The 14,124-nt window shown below is 38.8% G+C and overlaps 4 protein-coding genes across 4 annotated transcripts in view; 2 read left to right on the forward strand and 2 right to left on the reverse strand.

Moving 5' to 3' along the window:
* The window catches only part of LOC104816069 (uncharacterized protein At4g15545), a 7,843-nt gene extending 971 nt beyond the window's left edge, over positions 1–6,872 (reverse strand). Inside the window, exons 1-6 of the mRNA XM_010544739.2 lie at positions 6,385–6,872; positions 826–894; positions 653–706; positions 530–581; positions 372–446; positions 82–285 (exon numbers count right to left, since the gene is read on the reverse strand). Coding sequence (XP_010543041.1) covers positions 82–285; positions 372–446; positions 530–581; positions 653–706; positions 826–894; positions 6,385–6,675 — 745 coding nt within the window. The 5' untranslated portion in view covers positions 6,676–6,872. The remainder of the gene's footprint in view (positions 1–81; positions 286–371; positions 447–529; positions 582–652; positions 707–825; positions 895–6,384) is intronic.
* LOC104815721 lies at positions 901–2,996 on the forward strand. Its single transcript, XM_010544255.1, has 2 exons — positions 901–2,573; positions 2,906–2,996. The coding sequence occupies exons 1-2, from the start codon at positions 1,124–1,126 to the stop codon at positions 2,938–2,940; spliced, it is 1,485 nt and encodes a 494-aa protein (XP_010542557.1). The 5' UTR covers positions 901–1,123; the 3' UTR covers positions 2,941–2,996.
* Positions 6,873–7,086: 214 nt separating the features above from the next.
* LOC104815722 (protein unc-45 homolog A) lies at positions 7,087–9,298 on the reverse strand. The gene is made up of 3 exons (XM_010544256.2): positions 8,982–9,298; positions 8,073–8,261; positions 7,087–7,947 (listed from the first exon to the last, which is right to left on the reverse strand). The coding sequence occupies exons 1-3, from the start codon at positions 9,162–9,164 to the stop codon at positions 7,450–7,452; spliced, it is 870 nt and encodes a 289-aa protein (XP_010542558.1). The 5' UTR covers positions 9,165–9,298; the 3' UTR covers positions 7,087–7,449.
* A 4,622-nt stretch (positions 9,299–13,920) lies between these two features.
* LOC109116763 (auxin-responsive protein SAUR72-like) overlaps positions 13,921–14,124 on the forward strand; it is a 1,228-nt gene continuing 1,024 nt past the window's right edge. The window contains exon 1 of the mRNA XM_019202764.1: positions 13,921–14,122. Coding sequence (XP_019058309.1) covers positions 14,030–14,122 — 93 coding nt within the window. The 5' untranslated portion in view covers positions 13,921–14,029. The remainder of the gene's footprint in view (positions 14,123–14,124) is intronic.

Consider the following 14,124-nt stretch of genomic DNA (forward strand, 5'->3'; position numbering starts at 1 on the left):
ATATATATATATATATATGAAGAGTGGCATCGATAGCTAATCAAGAGAACTCATCATAAACCAGTCATATGTTGAACAAACCTGAAGGTGGAAGAGAAAGAGGAGAGTTTGCTCCTGAAGACTGCTGGCTGGAACACCACGAGGGGAGAGAGACACGTACATCGTAATGCGACGTTATGGGAGAAGCGGCGCCAGACATTATCTTTGGAGATGCACTTCCCGACAATATTCTCGGTGTTCCTGTCGGAGTCGAAGACAGCCTCTGCCCGGCTTTACTTAGACCTGCTGTCCATGAGTTACTTTTACATCAGAAGATGCATGAAAATCTCACTAGGGATTGAAGGAATCTCTCTCTCTTTCTCTATACATACCTCCGTCTTTTGAGTTTCCTGTGTCTATCGAACCAGAGTAGGAAAAGTTTGCCGAGTAGCCATTCGATGTCTCGTCTACAAATGTGTATAACTTGTAAATAAACTAGAGCGGTTTCCGAGGATAGAGACAGCAAAAGAACGAGAATGTATGTAGTAACCTCTGTCGGGATAGACTCGAGGGACAGTTCCGACATCAGTGGAGACTGTTTGCTGTAAGAGAACAGAGTGAAAAACCCATCAAAATATGGTCTTGAAAGATACACATCCATACAGAGACTTACAGATGGATTGCCGTCGTTCAGTGATTGCATCAGTTGTTTCTTGAATGCTTCCAACTTCAAAAAAGAAAAAAAAAAAACACAAGGAAATGTTGGAGCTTTGCATAGAATTGATCGGAAACGTGACTAAATTTCAAACCCGAGAAGAAAACGAAAGGACCGAGCAAAGTTATCACCTTTGCAAAATCACGACCGAGTTTCTTTGCGGTCATGGCCAATGAGTCCCGCTCCTGGGTGAGTTTCACCTGCAAACAGACCCCCCCCCCCATATTCAAAGATTATCAAGTATGCAATGGAGGTTATTCTGTTTTGCTTTTTGCAGAATATTATTACAGCAATGGAGGTTGATATTTACCTTTTTCCTTGCGTGTTCTATAGCTGACAGATAGGTGTATAGGGTTGTTGCAATTGTATTTAGTTTTCCATTTATTTTTATTCATTTACAAAGTGTATATATACAATGGTTGAGCAGTAATGAAAGGCAAGCAGAATATTTTGAAAACCCTTCTCTTCTTACTCTCTGAGAACTTGTTATGGTATCAGAGCTATCTCTTTAGCTCCGCTGTTCTTCTTTTTTTTTTTTGCTTCTTCTTCGCCCCATCCATGACTGATTCCCCTGCTTCAAACGCCTCTGTTTCTTCAGATCCCCATGATCCTCCTGTTCCACCCATTCCTCCTGCACCTCAGGTTATTCCACCCATGCTTTATTCCCTTTCAGATCCATATTCTAGTCCTTTATACCTTCATGCGGCTGATTCTTCGAACCTCCAACTCGTTCCTGAAAAGTTGGTAGGCGAATCAAACTATAGTGTTTGGTCTCGAGCGATCCTCAAGGCTTTAAACGCCAAAAACAAAATGGGTTTTGTTCTTGGCTCTGTTTCACAACCTCCGGCGGATCACCCTGACGCCAACCTCTGGTCTCGCACGAACGACATGGTTTGCACCTGGCTAACCAATGCTGTAAGTTCTGAAATCGCGAGCTTGATTGTTTATCTTGATGATGCACACCTGGTCTGGCGTAGCCTTGAGAACAGATTCAAGCAAGGGAATGTGTCCAAGGTGTACAATATTCAACATCAGTTGGATACTTTACACCAAGGATCACTAGATCTCAACAGCTATTATACGAAACTTACCTCGCTATGGGAGGAACTACGCAACTTCGAGCCGTTTCCGATGTGTACATGCGGTGGTTGCACCTGTGGTGGTTGCACTTGTGGAGGATGCTCTTGCAAACTACCTGAACAATGGAGTCTTCTGTTTGAGAAGAACAATGTTGTGAAATTTCTGATGCGCCTCAACGACTCCTACAGCGCCGTTCGTCGGCAGATTCTGATGCAAGAACCCTTACCGAACCTCACCAAAGCCTATAATCTTATTTCTCAGGAAGAGCAGCAGCGTCTGTCCTTCGGTTCTTCGTCGGAACAAGCTGCCTTCCAGATTTCTGCTCCCTCTTTTCGACCTAAGCCTTATTTTCCTTCTTCTAATCCTAACCCTAGAAACACTCAGCCCACAAACAGACCTAAACTTTCAAACCCAAACCATGATAAGCCCAAGCCCATTTGCACTCATTGTGGAATGATGGGCCATACTGTAGCCCGTTGCTACTATATTCACGGCTTTCCCATGGGTTACAAGACAGCTGCCCCTCTTCTACCAACTCCTCGAAACTTCCCGAATAAATCCTTTTCCCCCACCCGAAACCCTAACCCTGATAAGCATCAGAAACAGATCAACATGGTGGGATCTGCTGTCTCCACTCATTCGAATCGTTCTGGTCCTTCTGCTGATACTTTTGATACGCGGAATCCCTTGGAGCAAGCCCAGGAGTTATTGGCTCAATACGCTTCTCAGTTGAAGCATCATGGTTCTTCACGTCCGGAATCAGGTCTGACTGCTTGTCCCTCCCCTCCTCTTTCCCCAGGTACTTCATCTCACACCCTTCTTTCCACCTTTTCACATGACCTTACTTTTTCCCCAGTCATTTGGATCCTAGATACTGGTGCGAGTTGTCACATATGTTGTGACCGGACATTATTTTCTGAAATCCATGTTGTTCCTCCCATATCGATCTCCTTACCAAATGGCACCTCTCTCACAGTTAGTGAGTCTGGTTCTGTTCCTTTATTTTCAAACATAATTCTTACTTCTGTCATGTTCATTCCTTCGTTCAAATTTAATCTGCTTAGTATAAGCTCCCTCACCAGACACACTTCTCTTTCTGTCTCATTCACTGGTAAATCTTATGTCATTCAGGACCTTATTCAGGGCTCGACAATTGGCGAGGGTAAACAGATGCATAACTTATATGTACTGGAACTCCCGAAGCCATCTTCCGTGTCTTGTCCTCTGTCTTCCCCTTTATGCACAGCTCTTGTGGCTTCTTCCGTTGATCTTTGGCATTTTCGCATGGGTCACCCTTCCAACCTGAAGATTAAAGCTACTAGTAGTTCTACACTTTTGTTTTCCAAAACTTCGGCTTCTAACTCTTGTACTGTTTGCCCTTTGGCAAAACAGAAAGCATTACCTTATCCTTTTTTTAATCATATATCTAAGGTCCCTTTTGAACTTGTTCATATGGATGTTTGGGGTCCCTTTAATGAACCCACTGTTGAGGGTTTTCGTTATTTTTTTACCCTGGTTGATGACTGCAGTAGGGCTACCTGGATATATTTACTCAAATCAAAGTCTGAAGTTTGTTCTAAGTTTCCCTTATTTGTTCAAATGATCAAAACTCAATTCAACTCTCAACTCAAGTCTGTTCGTAGTGATAATGCCCCTGAGTTGAATTTTTCTAGTTTCTTGGACCAAAATGGCATCATCCACTACAAATCATGCCCATACACTCCACAGCAAAATTCTGTGGTTGAAAGAAAACATCAACACCTTCTAAATGTTGCCCGAGCTCTATTTTTTCAATCTAAAGTACCAATCTGTTACTGGGGAGATTGCATTTTGACTGCAGTCTATCTCATTAACAGAACACCTTCTGCAGTCCTAGATAACCAAACTCCTTTTGAACGTCTTCTGAGCAAAGTCCCCGATTATTCTCACCTAAAAGTTTTTGGCTGCCTATGCTATGTTTCAACTCTTGCCAAAGATCGACATAAGTTTAGCCCAAGAGCTGTGCCTTCTGTTTTTCTTGGTTATCCTCCTGGTTTCAAGGGTTACAAAGTGCTCAATCTTGAAACTCAAACTATTTCAGTCTCCAGGAATGTTGTTTTCCATGAAAACATCTTTCCATTTCATCAATCTCACATTTCTACTCCTCCTTTGGATATATTTCCTTCTCAACCATCACCCTATCTTTTTTATGATGATTCACAGCCATTTCCTCTATCTGCCCCAGATTCCATACCCTCTTTTTCTTCTTCTTCTTCACCTTCTTCGTCAACTCCTTCTTCAGTTTCTCCATCTTCCCCTCTTCTGGAACAACATGGTACCTCAGAAAATAATCTCAGGCCAAAACGATTGACTACTCGCCCAGCTTATCTGCAAGATTACCATTGCTCTTTATTGGCAAACTCCTCTTCAGACCCAATCCCTTATACTCACACCACTCCCTATCCAATCTCCAATTTCCTTTCATATGACAGACTTGAACCAGCATATAAAACCTTCATCCTAAACATTTCTACCACCCAAGAACCTAAATCCTTTACCCAAGCAGTCAAATATGATTCCTGGAAGAAAGCCATGGTACTTGAACTAGATGCTTTGATCCAATCCAACACTTGGTCTATATGTTCTTTACCTCATGGGAAAAGACCTATTGGTAGCAAATGGGTTTTTCGAACCAAGTTTCATGCTGATGGTTCCATTGACAAACATAAAGCACGTTTGGTAGCTAAATCTGCTCCCTCTTTTCGACCTAAGCCTTATTTTCCTTCTTCTAATCCTAACCCTAGAAACACTCAGCCCACAAACAGACCTAAACTTTCAAACCCAAACCATGATAAGCCCAAGCCCATTTGCACTCATTGTGGAATGATGGGCCATACTGTAGCCCGTTGCTACTATATTCACGGCTTTCCCATGGGTTACAAGACAGCTGCCCCTCTTCTACCAACTCCTCGAAACCTGCTGCCTGCTGGTAAAGGGTTATCGCCGACGTTTTGAGCCTGCAACCTGGCAGGCGTTCCAGTTTGGGGTTTCTCCATAACCGACGCTCATTGATCCACTAGTCAAAACCCCGGTTTCTGATTTAAAAATGAAACTCCAAGTTGGCTTACGCAGTTTATGAGGTGGGATTTCTTTGGAGAAGTGGAGCCAACAGCTGAAGATGACTAAAGAGCGAGAGAGTGAAACGAGTCTGTAGTGCCTCTGGTGTTGTCATTTTTTTTTTCTGTTTTTGGGTATAAACGTTGGTCACTGAAGGAACCAAACTTAATCATGTACCAGAAAAACATGCAGAGTTAACTCCATGATATGACATTCAACATATCTGAAGAATTGAAAAAACGGCGATTGCTATAATCCAATTAGACTGAATAAAAGCCATCACTGGAGAAGCTTTTGTCGGAGTTGAGTTTCTTGATCTTTAGCTCCTGCATGCACAGAAAGAGATTGTGTAAGCATCTACGATTGGTGCCGGCCTGAGAACCTCTACGATTGCTTATTATAAGGCACACGCGCTCTGGATCTTTCCTTATCACTGATTTAAGGGGGATTACATCAAATTTCAGGCACTTCCTTGGTTCCATTCGAGGAATAGAGGCACAAAGAAGATTACAATAACTTCATTTCCATCTTCAACTTTCCTCTGCTCCATCTCTCTCTTCTTCCCTTGATCCTGGCTTTTTTTTTGGGTTTAAATTCCAGGCTTTTTTTTTATTTCTTCCATCCAGTACTTTTCCTTTTATCTCTTTTTGTCCGGGGTTTTCTTAGGGGTGTAAAATATGCGAGACGGGTCAGAATCGGGTTGGGTTTAGTTTAGGCTTAGATTTTTTCGGGTCGGGTTGGTCCGCCCATTTATTTTTAGATCATATATCGGTGACCCGAAACTCGATCCTATAGGGTTTCACACGGATTCGGGCCAGGTTTCAGGTTTTTCTATTTAATAAAAAATAAATATTATTATATAATATTTTATTTAATATTAAATAAAAAAATTATTTAATATTGTGTGATATGAGATCTCGCAATGGTTGAGCAGTAATGAAAGGCAAGCAGAATATTTTGAAAACCCTTCTCTTCTTACTCTCTGAGAACTTGTTAAAGATCAACCATATTGCCAAAGGATCAACAACTACAAATCAATTTTCTGCCCCTAGATCATACTATCATGAGATCCAAACCATGGTATGGTATATACATCAACAGTTATGGTACGTACATCATCGGGATTCAAAGAATCAATCTTCCACACAAGTTAAAGGTCTACGCACAATGAACTCGCCTGCCATTGCTAAAGCAAACCGAACCGTAAGTCCCTATGTATCAGGATTTCGGACCAAACCATTGAAACTATATCCTTAAAGTTCTCAAGATCGGTCACGCAATGTGATCATGGTACTGTTGATAAATCATTCCAAAGGAATTGACCTAAGAATTGTCCCATACACTCCAATTCTGAGAGATTTGAAGATCAAATTCAGCAAAAGGATCGAAAGTCAACTCCCTCTACGAACCCTGACTTCATCGTACGAATAAAAATCCAACCTTTGCCTCCATCTTTCAAGTACCCAGGAATTTTAAAACGAAAATTGACGATGATAGATGAGAAAGTTTCGTACATTTTCATCGAGGACGTTCCTCAAACCGGAATCAGCCTCCTGGAAAGCTTTCTCCAGGTAGGCGACTCTGCCTTCGAGTTCATAGACAAGTCGATCCTTCTCGACGAGCTTCTGTCGGAGGCCAGAAACTTCGGCCTCAAGCTTCGAAACCCTCGAAGCGATGGCCATGGAAGTGATCTTCCTGGCCAGATCGAGTTGATCGTAAGGGTCGGTGGGTATGACGGCGAGAATCTCGTCGGGGAGGCTGAAGTCGGGCCCACCTCCTCCGCCGGCGACGGCGCTCTCCGACATCTCCGCGTAGGGCCACGACAGGTGAAAAGGTCCTGGCCGTTGGATTTCGGTTGGTCAATGATGGATACAGTGAAGGAACTTTCGAGAAGACAAAAAATGTGGTTTTGGCAAAAGACAGATCCCTATGCCGCCGCACCTAAGACATTGGTTGAGGGAATGTGGACCAACATGCCAGTTCTAGTTCTTCCATTTGTTCTACTTGGGAAATTAATCTCCTGTTTTGTCATCTTTTGATTTTTAACCCACTTTTTTCTTATATTCTTCTAAAATATTTAACAATTTCCTGTTTTCTCCAACTTACTTGTCCTGAAATTTAGAGCATCAATTTTAAATCTTAGTCTAATTTAAAATATTTTTTTAGAGATTTATTTCCTGTGAGATGCCCAAGAGAGAACTACAGGGAGATCAACATATGACAGATGAGATAATTGTCTTTCAGACTTCAAAAGACTTGAATCTGCACCAAAACATCGTACATTCAGTACAACAACGATACATGCATACATACATATAACTTTCTTAAAGACCCATCATCATCATCCCTCAAGTCGCCTCTTGAAAATGATGTCCTCTCATGCCATTTGCTGATGAGAAAACAACGACCAGACCTCTCCCTTTGTTCAATACCTTTGTCTCCCATCAATGTGTAACAATGCTGTGCAAGTGTGTATATGCTTTTACATCTCCCATAGCTTCTCCCATACCTTCTTTGTGCAACTATGCAGCATTCCAAAGGAAGAACCAGGACCAGACCCATATCTACAGATTCTAGTTTCACTTCACGGGCCGCACCCCAGCAGTTCTCAAACGAAACCGGTACTGAGGCCTACACTCTTCTTCTTCTTCTTCATCGTCATCATCATCGTCTTCACTGGAATCATCTTCAACTCTGTCCCAACGCGCGTAGTCCAGAGTCGAGTGGCCTTTCGGTTTCGGGATGGCTTGCCATCCCTTGGATTCTTGAGAGGCAGTTCCCTTGTCATTCTGCTCTTTAGGAACAACCTTTCCAGTTACAGCTGCTGTTATTCGCTCGGTGGATTCTCTGATCTCAGGTGTTTTTGGCGATGCTACTTCCGTCTGTGTTTCTCCAGTCCTCTCATCTCTTTTAAAAGAAACAATTGAATCAAAGGTCTTATCTTTCCTTTGATAGAGCGCCGATTTATATTTTCCACTGCCCTTTTCTTCGTCTCTCTCCTTTTCACTCACTGCTGTTCCAATTTCTTCATCATCTTCCTCCAACTCTGCTTCAGATTCAGGGATTGGAGCAAGAGACTTTCCTTGACCAAGAAAAACAAAACACAATTCTTTATTTTTACGCGCAACAACATCACAGTGGACTAGGACTACTCACTGTCTTGAGAGCACAAGACAAATACGTGGAAGGGCAGAGACCATACCAATTGTGTCCTCAGCCTTGCCTCGAGGTTTAGATAGACCTCTGAATCTGGATTCAACTCTATAAGCCGGTTAACATCAAAAAGAGCAGAATGGTATTCCTTCAGAGTGACTAATGTCTGTGCCCGGAGCATCAGTGCTCCACTGTGCTTCTGATCGAGCTCAAGCACTGATGTGCATTCTACGGCTGCCTGCAGTAATCCCCATGAACAACGTAAGGAAAAAAAAGGAGGTTTATTTAATTCACAGCAGACCCCAACCAATGGTAGTTTTGGCGACAACATGCAAGGTCAAGATACCATCTGGCTTTGTTCAACCACATTCACAACTGTAGTTATCAATATTCATGGCCAAGGAAAAAGCAAAACACAAAGCTTTGAATTCCTTGACATCCGTCTTTCTTGTTCCCATTCTCAGTATTCTGTGCACTAAACCCAATCTTGCAAGGGAAAAAAACAAGACTTTACCTATGAGCTTAAAGAGAGAACTTAACACATTCTCACCGACCATCAGCGTTTGCCCAACAATTACACCACCAAATTCATGATTTCGATCAAAACTAAACCATAATTATTGGTTCCCTTTTCACGGAAAGGCAAAAAGGGAAAGGAAAAGCTTTGAATTCCTTAACCCTAATCCTAAAGCTTACAGAGAAATAGAATGAGCTACGATTTAACATCAACATCCAACTGAGGTAACAAATAAAAACCATAAAACCCGTCCCTATAAAGTCTCTATCAAGCTGCTGTAGAAAATCTATGATGATATCTAACACAAAGATCTCCGCCGAAATTTCAAAAGCTTCTTCGTTCAATTCATTTCCTTGTCTCCTTTTCCAGAAGAAGACTAAAATCATCCGGAAGCAGAAATAAACAGAACGAGGCCGAGAGAGAGAGAAAAAGATCAAGAACCTGTTTGAAATCGTGCAATTTCAAATAACAAGCAGCGCGGTTGCTGTGGAGAGCGATCTTCTGGGGCTTCGCCTTCGCCGCCGCGAGCGCCTCCGTGTAGAACACCAGAGCCTCGCTGTACCTCCCGTCCCTGTACAGCTGGTGACCCTTCTCCACCTTGCTCGCCGGCGAAGCCGATGCCATGTCCCCGGCGACGATCAGACAAAATCTGGGCCTCAAGAGAGAGAGAGAGAGAGAGAGAGAGAGAGAGAGAGAGAGAGAGAGAGAGAAGCGAAAATCACGAGTGAAGCGTGTAAGAGCTGGGATTGTGCAATTATGCCAAATAATCTTTTCTCAAATGAATATAATAACGTGGGAAGGAGAAATTAGGGCATGTGAGTATGGATCGAGTTTTAATTCTATCCGTTTATTTATTTCGATGGTCTTTTTTATAATTAATAATTCGAATTAATTTTTCAGACAAAAAATTCGAACTTTTAAGAGGGCAGACGTGGCTAGAGCCCGCCAACAGGTGACGGACCCACACGACCCGTTTTTTTAAATAAACCCAACCATTTTCAGGCCCACGGCCCATCCCACATGTCATTGTCACTTTTATACATGTCACGTGCCAAATTTTATCCTTTTTCGGCCCTTAAAAACATAATATAAATATTAATATCTCCAAAAACCTATTCACAATTTTTTTTTAAAAAAAAACTAAGACCTGATATGAAAGTTAGGGCCCATTAGCGAGCCCGTTTTTATTTTACATAATTTTGCAGCCATTTCAAATTTCGGTTTATTTGAAATCTAAATTTCAAATTTCGGTTTATAATTATTGCAATAAATGAAACCGAAATTAGGGCCAATTAGGTGTTTATAAACACTTTCGGAATCTAAGATTGTATACTTATGTGCCCAATAGATTTCGGTTTCATTTATTATTGGGCACATAATTATACATATTTTACATAATTTCTCATTTATAGCCAGGCACGAAGGTGTTTATAAACACTTTCGGAATCTAAGATTTGTATAATTATGTGCCCAATAAATGAACCGCCTAATAAATGCTGATAAGGAGCACCAATTGTGGTAATAATATGTCTATTTATAAAAACCAAAATTATGTATGTATGTAATTGTGTCACATATTATGTCTCCAAACAGCAAAGACTTTTTTTTTTGTTTTGTCTTTGTGCCTGTTGTTTGTCTTGTTGCTTTCATGCATATGAGGTTTAACCCATTCGTATCTTCTCCATGTGTTTCATATAATTTTTTTGTTTCAAAAAAAATTATATTCTCTTCCGAGAACTAGATTCCAGATTATGAGCAACTGGGGGAACCCTAGATTCCAGCTGACAAATCAATGGGACCCTCCTATATTTCTCGTCGCTACTATATTCGTATGTATATAACTATATCACGGGTATAAACGTATCAAGACATTAATTGTTAGATTAGGGTTTAATCTATGTTAATTAATATGATGATAAATTGAATCGCATATTATTATAATAATGGAATGGTGATTTTCTTTTTTCTTTTTTTTTTTTAAAAAAAAGGAGAAAAGAAGACCGAACTTGAAAACAAGAAAGTGATTAGATGATGTGAGCCAACTTTAGAGGTAGTGGAAAGAGGATACAGAGCTTAGTCATGCTATCGGTGTAAAGGTTTAGGGCTTACTCAAAATCTGGCTTTTATTTAATCATAAAACTATTTTATTTTTCATATGCCATGCCATAATGATATTTGATTTTTTTATTTACAAAAAGAGGAATGGGACAATGGCCCCCACATAGACATTACGAGCTAAGACCCATCATCCCCACACATTCCCCTATTCCCATGGTATCTCTCTTTAAGCTTCTATTTAAATTGCAAAAAAAAAATATATACGTAAATATATAAACTCGTAAAAAAAATATCTAAAAAATATAAACTTAAACTTAAAGTTTGACAAAAAAAATATAAACTTAAAATATGCCACATCAATACTTTTCTACATCCTCGAATTGAATGTAGGATATATGTATATACACACATATATGTATATATATACCCACATATTGCGGGACACGTAGGTCAAAGGGGGCAAAAGTGGGGAAGGGGGTGTGTGCCCGTAGGATGGCATGTACGGTTGGATACTTTTACGTGGGCCACCACCACCTCCTTCTTATTTGTTTCCAATTTCATTTAATTTTCCTTGGCGATGAGATTTCGCTCAAATATTTGGACTTTTCTCGGTGTTTATTATTGAAAATTTATTATTTTTTGAAAATTATACGGATGATCGAATGTTTTTCTTTATCATTTTATGCCACCAAAATCACCCGTGTGCACGACATTTAATCGACGAAAAAGGTTTATATTCTTTTTACGTATCTAATTTTCATTGAGAAATGTGTTGCATGTGTTGTCATCGGACCGCCTTTTGCCTTTTTTTATGGAAAAACGAGCTACATCATTCCACACAAAAACAAAAGCATATTTTTTCTGTGAATATTTGATGTTACGTATTAGAACACCGTTGGTAAATATCAATTTAGGATATTATAAATAAATCAATGCAGCATTGCTTGTGAAATAACATTTTGGCGCATGGATTTCAATGATTCATCAGTTTCACATCAGCCCAACACCTTTGAACGGACAACTGAAACAATATATGGAAGATAAGTGGAGGAACATTATAAAAAATGTTTTAACAAAAAAAAAAAAAAGAATTTTCTCTGTTAAACTTGAAAATAGAAATTGTAGGCTAAAAATCGCATTTTCCATGTTAAAGTTTCCAGTATTTTTCAGAGGAAAATAAATATCCGCAGAAAAAAAATATAAATTACGACGCCGACAACAACGGGAAGAACATAATTTTTTTTTTCAGTTGCTTTAAAATATTCTTTTTTCTTTTTCTTGGATAATTTTAAAAACATAGAAAGAAAAGTGTAAAACTAAAAAAAATTGGAGAAGGAGAGAGTGGGGCCCGCGATTGATTTTCGTTGATTTCCACGTCAAAGTTCGCGTGGTCTTTGTGTCTCTGTCAGTTACGTCTTCTTTTCCTTTTTTGTTTTTTAGATATTTAAAACTAAAAATATTTAAAAAAAAAGTCATGCTTGGCTGTACGGTTCGACACGTAAGAGAGAGAAGTGGGGTCGGTTGGTCATTCTGTACGAGTGGACCGTACGGATGTTTATTCCCATAATTTTCCAACCCAATTCATGTGACCCTATTTGCTTATATAAAATTTATTTTATTTTCTACTTGTGTTTTAAAATATTTGTGGTTTTAGGTTATTTTCTATATTTCAAAATATTTATAGTTTTATATTTTTAATATATTTTTTATTTGTGAATTTTGATCAATTTTCTTAAAAAATATGAAACAATCTAAAATAACAAATATTTTGAAATCGAGAGAGTATCAAATTTCTTTCTCGCCTATATTTTGTTTATAAATTGACATATTTATCTCTCATTATTTTGTAAGATCACGTTGAATTGATTTTGGATCTATAATTTATTTTCATATTAGAAAATAGATTTTGTAATATTTTGGTTTTAATCAATTGAATTTAGATTAATATTTGTATTTTTTAAATCCTGCTTTTCAATCTTCATTTTTTGGAATATGAATTAATTTTAAAATCTGAAAGATAGATTATTGTAAAAATAATTCTTTTTTAAAAATCAAACTGCGACAGTAATTACGTAAAGTAAAATAAATAGAGGGAGCGCGTGGATGCACCGCGTTACAGCTAGCCTCCAGGCTGACGTGTGAGTCAATGATTGGAGGTGACTCATCAAACCATCTTTCCAAGGCGGTTGGGGAATATTCTCTCGCTTGTTACGCATAATATAAAGCCAACTACATATATACATATTAGCTGTGCATTATTTCTCTTTAATAATGATTAGAATATCATATATTGTTTGTCATCCGATTTGGATTATCGATTGATTTGTGATTCGTTTTAATCATTAACCTCATCTAAACATTTTCCTTTCATTTAATTATCAAACACTATAGACTCGATCGTGACCATAATATAAATTTCTTATGTGGGGATATTCACACGTCTCATCATTATTTATATACATGTATTTATGTGATAAGCTTTTACACCCAATATTTAAAATCAATATATGGGCCATAATCTTTCTATATTTACAATATTTTTTTTTGAATTATAATTATATACATGGCATATATATATATATTGTTTTTCTAATAGGTGAAGATGTGTGAAAAGTTTGAGAATGATAAAATGTATGTCAAATAGTAAAATACCAAGACAGACCGCCCATGAGTCGATCATAATCGATATCAATTTTAATATTCAGCATAATATTGTATTAGTCATTTTAATTTGTTTGGTGACGATGAACTTATATGTGTAATGCAAGTAGAGAAGAAAAAAAATCAAATGTCATATGAATAATTGATTAGTTGATGTTTATCATCTTGGTCATATATAATCCTATAAGTATACATTTATTTTGTTCTTTATTATCATACTCCATTTTTTTCATTATTTCATAACACTCTTTTTAATTGAATTAATTCATATATTATAAATTTCGGATCTATAAAAAAAATGGAAGCTATGCCATTGCTTAAACCTTATATTATATATTTTTGGTATGCCAATCCCATTTGTATTTTTCTTTTTCCCCTTTCCGTGATTATACTAAGAGCTGATGACGTCATAACCCACACGAGAAACTTCACACCCTTCAAGATGAGTAGTTGCAATACACACATTTCAAACGAACCACTTTTTACATTTTCATTTAAAATTAAACGAAAAACTATTTTTAATTTCATCCGAAATTTCTCACTCCTTGTACCTGGCAAGTACTCCTTCACCGTACCTATCTCGTGTGAAATTACGCCTTTACCCTCCCGTCTTTATATATCCCTCTCCCCCGAATGTTCTTCTCAATCAATCATAGAGCTCCTCACCCCCATATCTCTCTCTCTCTCTCTCTCTCTCTGCAAAACCTCTCTTTTCCATAGAAAGTTTGGATCTTTAGGGTTTGTTTCCCGATTAAAAGCTCTCTGTAACCATGAAGCACCTCATCCGCCGTCTGTCACGAGTCGCCGACTCAGCGCAGTACAGCCTCCTCCGTTCCGATTCGCGGAGATCGAGTCGGCGGACGGC

Source organism: Tarenaya hassleriana, unplaced genomic scaffold (assembly GCF_000463585.1).
Source record: "Tarenaya hassleriana unplaced genomic scaffold, ASM46358v1 Cleome24, whole genome shotgun sequence".
Taxonomy (NCBI): domain Eukaryota; kingdom Viridiplantae; phylum Streptophyta; class Magnoliopsida; order Brassicales; family Cleomaceae; genus Tarenaya; species Tarenaya hassleriana.

Excerpts from the sequence above, each read along its gene's own strand:
- LOC104815721 (XM_010544255.1), top strand. The coding sequence starts at position 1,124 with ATGAAAGGCAAGCAGAATATTTTGAAAACCCTTCTCTTCTTACTCTCT. Across the intron at positions 2,574-2,905 it reads CTCCCCTCCTCTTTCCCCAG|GACCTTATTCAGGGCTCGAC; the intron begins GTACTTCATCTC and ends TATGTCATTCAG.
- LOC104815722 (XM_010544256.2), bottom strand. The coding sequence starts at position 9,164 with ATGGCATCGGCTTCGCCGGCGAGCAAGGTGGAGAAGGGTCACCAGCTG. Across the intron at positions 8,262-8,981 it reads AATTGCACGATTTCAAACAG|GCAGCCGTAGAATGCACATC; the intron begins GTTCTTGATCTT and ends GGATTACTGCAG. Across the intron at positions 7,948-8,072 it reads CAAGGCTGAGGACACAATTG|TCTCTTGCTCCAATCCCTGA; the intron begins GTATGGTCTCTG and ends GGTCAAGGAAAG.